This window comes from Rhinopithecus roxellana, chromosome 12, assembly GCF_007565055.1.
Source record: "Rhinopithecus roxellana isolate Shanxi Qingling chromosome 12, ASM756505v1, whole genome shotgun sequence".
NCBI lineage: Eukaryota > Metazoa > Chordata > Mammalia > Primates > Cercopithecidae > Rhinopithecus > Rhinopithecus roxellana.
Genome location: NC_044560.1, coordinates 50,066,441 through 50,077,736, shown reverse-complemented (window position 1 = coordinate 50,077,736; position 11,296 = coordinate 50,066,441). Strand labels below are relative to the sequence as shown.

The window sequence follows — 11,296 nt, the reverse complement described above, 5'->3', positions numbered from 1 at the left end:
TCACCCTAGATAAACACAAAAACCTTACATCCTCTTTTAATGAGTTTCAAATTCAAAATAAGCAAAATATCATGATTCAAAACCAATCAAAGCAAGGGGATGTTTTCAGTATTTTGTTTTGAAACAAAACAAATCTTTCCAGTGCTTTTGTTTCCTGCTCCATGCCTCCGCCAATCTCACTGGAGAGCTGGTGATCCTTTGCCCCTATCCTCCTAGTCATTGACTTCCGAGGAAGTTGAACCCGGAGGGGACTGACTGATTAGCTTGTGACACAGTCAGCTCTTGAACTCAGGTCAGCCTGACTCCAGTGTGATATCTTTTCGTAAACACCCTGCTTGCTTCTCAGCCTTGTCTCTTACTGAACCCTAGCTCACAGTCCATACTTTGGACTGACTTTATCACCTCCAGTTTCCAGAATGTGTCCTCCTCCTTCCTGGCCTTTGCTCAGGCTGTTCCTGTGCATGGAACACCCTCACTACCGCTCCTCCCCGCTTGTCTGGGGAGCCCCTGTTCACCAAGCTTCAGCTGAAATGCAGCTTCCCTTAGGAGCTTTTCTGGACTCCTGCCTATATCCAAGTGAAGGGGACTGATTCCTTTTGCACACGTGCCCATGTACCCATGTAGAATTATCTTTTGGCATTTAATAACACTTTAATGTTGTTTACAAGTCTCTCCTTTTTTTTTGTTGTTGTTGTTTTTTAAATTTGAGACAGACTTTCTCTCTTGTCACCCAGGCTGGAGTGCAGTGGCACGATCTTGGCTTACTGCAACCTCTGCCTCCCAGGTTCTAGCAATTCTCCTGCCTCACCCTCCCAAGTAGCTGGGATTACAGGCATGCACCACCATTCCCGGCTAATTTTGTGTTTTTTGTACAGAAGGGGTTTCACCATGTTGGCCCGGCTGGTCTTGAACTCCTGACCCCAGATGATCCACCTGCCTTGGCCTCCCAAAATGCTGGGATTACAGGTATGAGCCACTGCGCCTGACCTAAGTCTCTTTTTCTTAATGATCTATGACCTCCTTTGATATCTCACTCTACTACTACCAAAATGATGGTGGTTGAGGTGGATCCACATCTTTGTATTCTTTCAAGAGTGCCTGGCATTTAGCAAGCACTCTAAATGTTTATGAAACACACATACACACAATATCATTGTCAGATTATTTTATTATAGTGGCCTTGAGTTTTTACTCAGGCTGGAGACTCTTATAGACAACTGTCCTCTGTTGAAGCAACAGGGAGCCACTGCAGGTTTTTGAGGTAGAGAGTTTCTTGATCCATAGGTAACATAAGAGACTTACCCATGGGATTAAAGCTGAAGATCTACTAGTTTCCAAGCCTTTGCAATCTTCCTCTGGAAAAGTTTTATTTCACAAATAAAAGGCTGAAGAAGAGAAGTGTTATTCTTTCATTTTTTGTTAATTCAAAAAATATATCAAGTGCCTGCCATCTCCCAGGTGCTATTTTGGGCATCATTTAGATAAGAGTGAACTGGGCAGACAAAATATCTCCTCTCATGGTGTTTGCATTCTCCTGGTGGAGAAAGATAATAAATAAGTAAATAATAACTATATCAGTTCAGATAGTAATAAATATTATGAAGAAAGATATAAAAAGACAGAGTAGAGTATGGGCAGATCATTTTACATGCAAAGTCAAGAAAGGATCTTTGAGGAAGTGGCATTTGGCAGAGCCCTGATGCAGTGAGGAGGGGAGCCAGGAGAGGGTCTGAAGCAAGTGTATTCCAAGCAGGTGAAACAGCAAGTACAAACTCCCTGAGGTGGGAACAAGCTGGGCATGTTAGAGGAACTGCAAGATGACTGGAGTGACAGCATAGACAGTGGCTGAGGTAGGCCCTAGGTTGTTTCCCAGGGTGGTTGTTAAGGTCAGACCATAATTTGGTAGATGTGACCAGATCAGCCAATGCAGCTGGTTTGAAGCTTGACCCAGCTGTGAATGAATGAATGGATCATGGACTATCAGCCAGAAAATTAGGCTGAGTACCTTGATCAGATTTTTATTGCTTTTAGCAACAAAATGAAGGCTTATGGAACAAAATGTAACAATGTGACCTTTTAAATGAATTTAAATAATCAAAACAGAACGAAGAGTGATTTGTTGAGTGTAAAACAGGTGGTATGTTGGTGTTTATTCCTTAAAAAGGAATCTGTCACATCCATCCCAAGGTTGTTTTCACTGAAATGTAAAAGTTACTTTCACTCTAATTTGGGGAATGGCATTAAGATGCCACTTGCAGAGGGTAGCTTCAGCTTGATCCTGCCTGAGGACCCTGAAGTGTGGGTTAAACCTCAGAATTGTCCCTGCCCAAGGCTGGAGAGCCACAGCACCTAACAGTCCACCCCAGAAGAGCTGCTGGCACTGGCTACCGAAGGCACATTGGAGCCCCCTACCCCCTAAACAATGAAAAGGAATCCCACTGAAATCTGAGTGGAGCAGTGACATTGCCTGATTCTGGTAGAATAAAGCAGAATAAAAGAGGATGATCTCAAAGTTCTTTTGCCTCACGATTTTCTTATTCATTATACCATAATGATTACAGGACCCAGGACAGGTGTAGGGCTAGCCAGGAGCTCTAGGCCGGTAGACACATCATTGCCACCTCTTGGCTTTGCTCTTACTCAGCTTTGAGGGTAGATTACCATGCAGCTTACTCCAAAAGGGCAGGGAAGCAACATGAAGGCAGAATGACCTGAATTGAGATTCTGTCTTCATTTTCAGCTCTTTTGGGAAGCTGTGTGACCTTCAGCATGTTACTTAACCTCTCTGGGCCTCAGGTCTCCTGGAACACTCCATAGGTCCCAGGCCCAGACTTTTCCCATCATACTGCCTTGTCTTTCTACAGTGTTTCTGAAACAGCAGAAATGAGAGCTTCTGTTTTTCAGGAACCAATTTGGTGGGACAGTGCATAATTGATATTCTTGCTTTGTAATCATTCGAGCCTTTACTTTGCTGTTTTATTTCTTATAATTATAGGGTTTTGATGTGGAAACTTGAAATTCATTTGCAGAGGAGCAATTTTACACTTTTCTGTAGAACTGGAGGGGAACTTTATAAAAGGGTAGGGGAAGGGAGAATAAGCCCAGGTTTATTTAAGATGCAGTTATGTTGGGGGTGGAGTTGACTTTGCCTTTTATTGGTAAAACAGAGTAGAGTGTCTAAGAGAGTTAGTTGTGTTTTCATATCAAAATTTGATGGTGGCATTAGTGGTGGATCTGAGAGTTATTAGAGGAAGGAAGGGCTCTTAGGGACAAGCCCACTCTCAGGTGGTTGGCAACCCTGCCCAAGTTTGGTTCTGAACAAATAAGTGAATAATTTTTTTGCACATCATATGATAAAGAGGAAAAGTTTGTGCTCATCTTAGGGCATGAGTTCTAGTTCCAGTTCTACCACTTTGGGAATGTTCAGTACCATCTCCAAATTCCATTTCTTTGTCTCTAAGGTGGGTAGGGTTAGACTTGTTGAGCCTACTTCTTTAGATTATCTTAAGACTCAGATACTAATCAAATGTACCTGTATATTACATGTGGTAATTCATGGGGTAAATCTGGTAAAGTCATTCTAGACTCTGCATCTAATTCATAGGATCTCAGAAAAATTATATGATTTTGCTAAAGCCTGTTTTTTAATCTGTAGATGGAGATAGCCCCCGCCTTGCCAAATTCATATGGATGCAATAAGATAATGGATAAGAAAGAATCTTGTAAATTGTAAAGCACCAAAAAATTATTATTTTTTATGTTATTACTTTTTAATCATCCTTATCCTATTGTTCACTAGTATATTCCCTAGTCCCTGAGCAGAACTTATGGGTGGGCATATTCACTCCCTTCTCATTAGGGGGCTGCTGTGGCCAGAGCATGGGCTTCTGAGTCAGAGAGGCCTCTGCTCAAATCCCTGTTCTACCAGCTACTAGTTACTGTGTGACCCCGGCTGAGTCACTTAAACTGTTTGAGCACTATCTGAGAACTCAGAACAATAAGATCCACCTCAGAGGTGTTTGTAGTAAGACTCAAGTAGGAGAGCATGTGTGTGGTATCCAAAACAGCATCTGCTATGAGTTCAATCAGTACTAATTACTTCTCTTGACAACTCTCCTCTCCATTTGTATCTTTAAGGCTGCAGTCGTTGGGGGTTGGTCTGTTTTATTCCTAAAACCACTTGTCACATGCTAAACTGAATCATGCTGAGTTGCATGAGTTCCTTTCTGCATTAAGCTGTGGAATCCTTAAGAAAAGGATGTGTGGCTTGCAGTTCTAACCCCTGGTACTGAGTAGACATGCTGTTCTAGGCACAGGGCTAGGGGCTCACAGCCGGGAGGCAGTGAACCACAGGAGAATGAACACAAACTCTGGGCTACCCAGATCTGAGTTTGAATTTCCTTATGGTAGGACCCTAGGCAAATCATCTAATAATATTGAGACTCAGTTTCTTCATCTGACAAATAACCCAATAGAGATGCATGCATAGATGCATATATTTAGGGATTGTTGGGAAGAGCGGAGATAGTGCTTGTAAAATGGCTAGCATGGTACCTGACGCATACTAGGTCTTAGTGAGCAGCTGTTGACTGACTAAAGGCTCCGCCCCGTGTTCCATTCTATTGCTAATAGCATAGTCTTTTCCTGAACAGACGAAACTGGAAAGTATCCACAGGAGTGAAATACCAAGTGGTGTGAGAAAGAGACATTTGCCCTTGCGAGGGAGAATATTTTATCCCTGACATTATTCAGAATTACCTGCCCATGTGACAAGGAACAAAAAGACTGACTTTTGTTAAATTTCTTCTTTTTTAAAAGTTTACTACAGATAATGCATCCCCTTATATATAACCTGTAACCAGGTGGACTGCTCACTACCTCCCCATCCTTGGTTGACACTGGCTTACAGGTGGAGGCCAGGGGGTGGTAGGGTAGGGGAGATGGGGTACTTAATTCCAAGACAGTGAGATGACTGTAAGTAGAGGTGCATCCATGGCTCTGTTAGGAGCACTGAAGTCAAAGCTACCCATCCACTCTGGTGTTGGGGCCACCGCTGCCAGGAAAGGCTCAAAAGGAAGAATATTGAGGCTGGTCTTGCAGGAAGTTCAGGACCATGCCAAACAGGAAAGAGGAGGAAGGGACCTATTAGGCACAGAGGTTCCACACTGCAAGCCATATTCAGAGGACCTCAAGTAGGAGGGTTTGGTTGGGGCAGAACCAACAGGGCATATTACTTATATTTACAAATCTCCCAGGGAGTGACTGAATTTCCACTTCCTTACACGTTCTGAAGAAGATTCCAGCCTGCCACACTGTTGTGCTGTGAGTCCAGTGCTTAGTGGAACCCTGTTTTGGCCCACAGCCATCAGGATATTTCTCCGGGAAAGCCCTTGGACCAAGAAGTCTAGAATTGTCTGTGAAAACAAAAGCATTGGGATTATTTCAGGAAAAATGTAACCTGCAAACAAATAGCCTTGGAAAATCAGTGCCTCACCCTCAGTGCCTGGGTCGGGCACAGGGAGTGCCCGCAGCCTGCCCCACCCGCTGCTTTCTAGCTGGAGGCCACCTCCTTTTCCTCTTCTGTATGTTGTCCTGGCTGCCCAAAGAGCAATGCCTCCCCTCCCTGCCTCACCCTTCCCTAGACTTGTTCAGGCCCCAAGTCTTTGCAAGTGTGCTTGCTGTACCTGGACTGTTCTTCCCTCCTTGTCTGTGAGCCCTTTATTATTCTTTAGGACCCAGCTCCAACTTCTCCCTGTTGGTTGATTATTTGCTCCCCTACTATGTTGCCCTGGATAATTTCAATTTTAAATATTCTTTTTAAAAAAGATAATAACCCTTGATTTTATATTTAAAAATATAATAATAAAAATGGTTGGTTGCCATTTTTTTCTTTTATTTTTTTGAGACAGAGTCTTGCTTTGTCACTCAGGCTGGAGTGCAGTGGCTCAGCTCATTGAAACCTCCACCTCCCAGGTTCAAGCAATTCTCCCACCCCAGCATCCTGAGTAGCTGGGATTACAGGCACATGCCACCATGCCCAGCTAATTTTTGTATTTTTTTAGTAGAGATGGGGTTTCACCATGTTGGCCAGGCTGGTCTTGAACTCCTGACCTTGTGATCCACCCACCTTGGCCTCCCAAAGTGCTGGGATTACAGGCGTGAGCCAACGCGCCCAGCCACTTGGCAATTCTTAAGCTCTTATGCTCTTGTTATGAGCCAGGCAGTGTGGTACATAAGGTTACCCACTCCATATGCAAAGTGTTTAGGACAGAAACAGGCAATGGTAAGTGCTCGGTAAGTGTTACTTATTTACTAGTCTTCTTAGTTATTTTAATTCTTTCACAGCATTTGCAGAAATTATGCTTTCTTCTGTGCATTATAATGATCAGGTTACATGTCTGTGAGCTTCTTGAGGGCAGAGACTATGTCTATGTCTTTTACCTCTGGTATCTCAGAGCACGTGACTATCCCAAGGGTATTTCATGAGTGAATATCTAGGTGTTGAAGTTGGTGACTGATGTTTATCTCAAGAGTTCCCAAGTCAATTTGGAGTTGAGGTAGCCCAAAGAATGTAGGACTGAGAATCAGAAGATCTGGGCTTAGTTCTATTTCAACTAACTACTAGCTTTGTGACCTTAGGCAGATTAGCCAATCTTTTCTGAATCCCAAATAACTGTTTTCCAAAATGAGAATAATTGTCCCTAACTTGCTTTCCTTTCAGGTTTGCTTTGAGCATCAGATGACCTCACACAGGGGAGAGTTTTGTGAATTGTAAAGTATTTTACACATGTGCAACATTATTGTTTGTATTATATTGCCATCACCACCATACTTGATGGAACATGAGCTCACATGTAGCTCTTGTTGTATAACTATCAATATGTCATTTTTGCTTCTTCACAGTGTTCAAAACTGTTGCTTCTTAACGTTTGGGATGTTCTTCCTCCTCAAAGCAGGCATCCAAGGTATTCGCCTCAAGCATTTTGAAGGGTTTTAAAATGGCTCTTGATTTTATCACTTGCCTGTTTTAAAAATCTCTGGCCCAAAATTTCAAAGTTATACTTTTTCCCAGGAGAGGTCCTGTAAGAATTGTAACTAATCGTAGCATTTACTGTTTGATATTATGTAATTCAAGAAGTAAGATGCTAGAGGTTATAAGAAGGGATGAAAAGAAGTATAAGACATAATCTTACTCAAGAAACTTACTGTCTATTATGGGAGTCAGGGCTAAGCCTTAGACTTGTGGGCAAAATATATGATTTGGGAAAGGAAAGACTCCTCTGTGTTGAGGTGGTTTGTGAAGGTCTCGGAGAAAAATTGGATCTTGTTTTAAGCCTTAAAGAATGACTGATGTTTAGACTATAATGTTGGGAACTTAATTCATAAGTCAGGGCCATTGAGTAGTGCTGGTAACATTTCCCTTTTCAGCAAGATTGTTGATTTCTTTAGTTCTTTGTGGAATAGGAGGAAGATATAAGAAGATTCTAGTAATTTATCCATTGAAAAATGTCTGAATCCAGAAAGCTGCTAATATTCTATGGCTGATACTTTTATGATGAGAAAATAAAAATCTCTACTTTTCTTTTCAGCCATGATGTATTTGTTTTAAAAAATGTCAGAGAGAAATTTGTTCAAAGGAAATTGTGATTCAAGCTTCCACATAATAATAACAATAGTGAAAGCTCCTGGATCAGTAAGGCTAATTCATAGTTCTTAGGGTAGAGGATGATGCTAATAATAACTCAGATAAGAAGTTTTTAAAAATACCTAATTGTGAACTATTTAGAAAAGAATAAAATGAGAACACAAGATATGAAAATGTATATAATGCAGCCAAAGTCATAGTTAGAGGTAAATTCATAGCTTTTATATTTGCACTTAAAAATAAGAATAAGTAAAAAGAAAGCAACTCTATGTGTAACCTAAGAATTTAGAAAATGAGCCTTTCTGCCCGTGGACGCCGCCGAAGAAGCATCGTTAAAGTCTCTCTTCTCCCTGCCGTCATGTCTAAGTCAGAGTCTCCTAAAGAGCCCGAACAGCTGAGGAAGCTCTTCATTGGAGGGTTGAGCTTTGAAACAACAGATGAGAGCCTGAGGAGCCATTTTGAGCAATGGGGAACGCTCACGGACTGTGTGGTAATGAGAGATCCAAACACCAAGCGTTCCAGGGGCTTTGGGTTTGTCACATATGCCACTGTGGAGGAGGTGGATGCAGCTATGAATGCAAGGCCACACAAGGTGGACGGAAGAGTTGTGGAACCAAAGAGAGCTGTCTCAAGAGAAGATTCTCAAAGACCAGGTGCCCACTTAACTGTGAAAAAGATATTTGTTGGTGGCATTAAAGAAGACACTGAAGAACATCACCTAAGAGATTATTTTGAACAGTATGGGAAAATTGAAGTGATTGAAATCATGACTGACCGAGGCAGTGGCAAGAAAAGGGGCTTTGCCTTTGTAACCTTTGACGACCATAACTCCGTGGATAAGATCGTCATTCAGAAATACCATACTGTGAATGGCCACAACTGTGAAGTTAGGAAAGCCCTGTCAAAGCAAGAGATGGCTAGTGCTTCATCCAGCCAAAGAGGTCGAAGTGGTTCTGGAAACTTTGGTGGTGGTCGTGGAGGTGGTTTCGGTGGGAATGACAACTTCGGTCGTGGAGGAAACTTCAGTGGTCGTGGTGGCTTTGGTGGCAGCCGTGGTGGTGGTGGATATGGTGGCAGTGGGGATGGCTATAATGGATTTGGTAATGATGGAAGCAATTTTGGAGGTGGTGGAAGCTACAATGATTTTGGCAATTACAACAATCAGTCTTCAAATTTTGGACCCATGAAGGGAGGAAATTTTGGAGGCAGAAGCTCTGGCCCCTATGGCGGTGGAGGCCAATACTTTGCAAAACCACGAAACCAAGGTGGCTATGGCGGTTCCAGCAGCAGCAGTAGCTATGGCAGTGGCAGAAGATTTTAATTAGGAAACAAAGCTTAGCAGGAGAGGAGAGCCAGAGAAGTGACAGGGAAGCTACAGGTTACAACAGATTTGTGAACTCAGCCAAGCACAGTGGTGGCAGGGCCTAGCTGCTACAAAGAAGACATGTTTTAGACAAATACTCATGTGTATGGGCAAAAAACTCGAGGACTGTATTTGTGACTAATTGTATAACAGGTTATTTTAGTTTCTGTTCTGTGGAAAGGGTAAAGCATTCCAACAAAGGGTTTTAATGTAGATTTTTTTTTTTTGCACCCATGCTGTTGATTGCTAAATGTAATAGTCTGATCGTGACGCTGAATAAATGTCTTTTTTTTAAAAAAAAAAAAAAAAAAAAAGAATTTAGAAAATGAGCAGCAAAACAAAACCAAGAAAAGCAGAGCAATTAAAAAAAAACAAGGATAATAAGTAATTAGAAAATCAATAAAATTAAAGAAGTAGAATTCATAAATCATGAGCTGGTTCTTTGGCGGGGGAAAGAAAAACAAACCTCCAGAAAGCCAACTGAAGAAGAAAAGAGAGGGGAAAAAAATCAAATAATAAACATCTGAAAAGCTTGCATAGTTTGTAAAACACTATCTCATTTCTTATCACTCTTGGTCCCTAAATTAATCCTCTGTGTTATATGTTTATATCTCTATCAGACTGGGGATCTAAGAAATAGGTCACTTTTTAGAGTCACACAACTGGTGAGTAGTAAAATCATGATTTGAACCTAGGTCTTCTAACTTTGTTGAATATTCTTCCAATAATCTCAAGACGTCCTTTCAGGATAAGTACAAAAAGGAAGAGGTAAACATTTAATACAAGGATTCTCAACCCACAGGATGCAGACCAGTACCCATCTGTGGCCTGTTAGGAACTGGGCTGCACACCAGGAGGGGAGTAGCGGGCAAGCATTACCACCTGGACTCCACCTCCTGTCAGATTAGTGGCCACATTAGATTCTCACAGGAGCACAAACCCTGTTGTGAACTACGCATGCCAGGGATCTAGATTGTGCACTCCTTATGAGAATCGAATGCCTGAAGATCTGATGTGGAACAGTTGCATCCTGAAACCACCCTCCACCCCCTGCCCGACCATGGAAAAATTGTCTCCAACAAAACTGGTCCCTGGTGCCAAAAAGGTTGGAGACCGCTGGTTTCCTGGGGCTGCCATGACAAACAACAGTAATTTATTCTCTCACATTTCTGGAGGCTAGAAGTTTGAAATCAAGGAACCGGCAGACTTGTACTCTCTCTGAAGGCTCTAAGGGAGAATCCTTCCTTGCCCCTTCCTGGCTTCCAGTGGTTGCTGGCACTGCTTAGCATCCCTTGGCTGTAGCTGCAGCACTCCAAAGTCTTCTACATCATCACATGGTGTTCTCCCTGTGTGTCTTCACATTGTCTTCCCTCTGCACACATATGTCTTCTCCATTTCTCCACTTATAAGGACATCAGTCATGGGATGAGGGCCCACTCTAATCCAGTAGGACCTCATCTTAACTCATTTAATTATATCTGCAATGATTCTGTTTTCAAATAAGGTCGTATCTGATGTTCCAGGTGGACATAAATTTTGGGGGGACACTATTCACCCAATACAATGTTCTTATGATTGTGGTTTTAACTATCTTTATCTTGCTTCACCCACATAGTGAATTTGTACATGCATCCATCCAGCCAGTCAGCAATCATTTAACCTAGTTCTTAAAATAGGTACAGGGTGAAAGTAATAGTCCTAATCTACTTGTCAGAACAATCTAGCGAACCATTCGGATTCAGGCACTGTAAGAGGGAGGTGAAGTGGGACAAATACAGAGGAAAGAAACCAGGATTGTAAAATTGTATCACTCTGGCCACAGTTGAGGGAACTGTTAGGATGACTAAGAAAATCTCAGGTGTGCATATGGGTCATGGAGTGGGTGAGAGATAAGAGCATGAGAATAATCTTCTAATACTTGAAGGCTTCCAGCCATAGGAGTCTGGGTTTGGTTTTTTTGTGTCTCCACTTACAAGAATCACAACCCAGTGGGTAGAAGCTACAGAGATTTATATTTTAACTCTGTTAATAGAATAATTTTAAAAACTAGAATTTTCTAAAGACCTAACTAGGGTTGGATGACCCTGGTATGTGTATGTGTGCAATTTTCAGCCTTTAAGCTGCCACAGCTGCTAAGAGATGCCTTATATTCTGGAAGGGCTAGAGGGAGCCTAGAAGAGAAGGGGGATTGTTAATGGATTTTATTACTTGCCGAACACTCCAAACTAGTCACTAGACAGAAATTGCTGCTTAAAAATTATAGGAACGCATATTATAAAGTTGTTTTG

General features: G+C 42.0%; 1 protein-coding gene across 1 annotated transcript; it reads left to right on the top strand.

The window, feature by feature from the left end:
- The first annotated feature begins 7,933 nt into the window (after positions 1 to 7,933).
- LOC104664279 (heterogeneous nuclear ribonucleoprotein A1) lies at positions 7,934 to 9,322 on the top strand. The gene has a single exon (XM_010365745.2). The coding sequence runs from the start codon at positions 7,938 to 7,940 to the stop codon at positions 8,964 to 8,966; it is 1,029 nt and encodes a 342-aa protein (XP_010364047.2). The 5' UTR covers positions 7,934 to 7,937; the 3' UTR covers positions 8,967 to 9,322.
- Positions 9,323 to 11,296: the final 1,974 nt, after the last annotated feature.

Bases quoted from the DNA above. Each gene is read 5' to 3' on its own strand.
- LOC104664279 (XM_010365745.2), top strand. From the start codon at position 7,938: ATGAGCCTTTCTGCCCGTGGACGCCGCCGAAGAAGCATCGTTAAAGTC.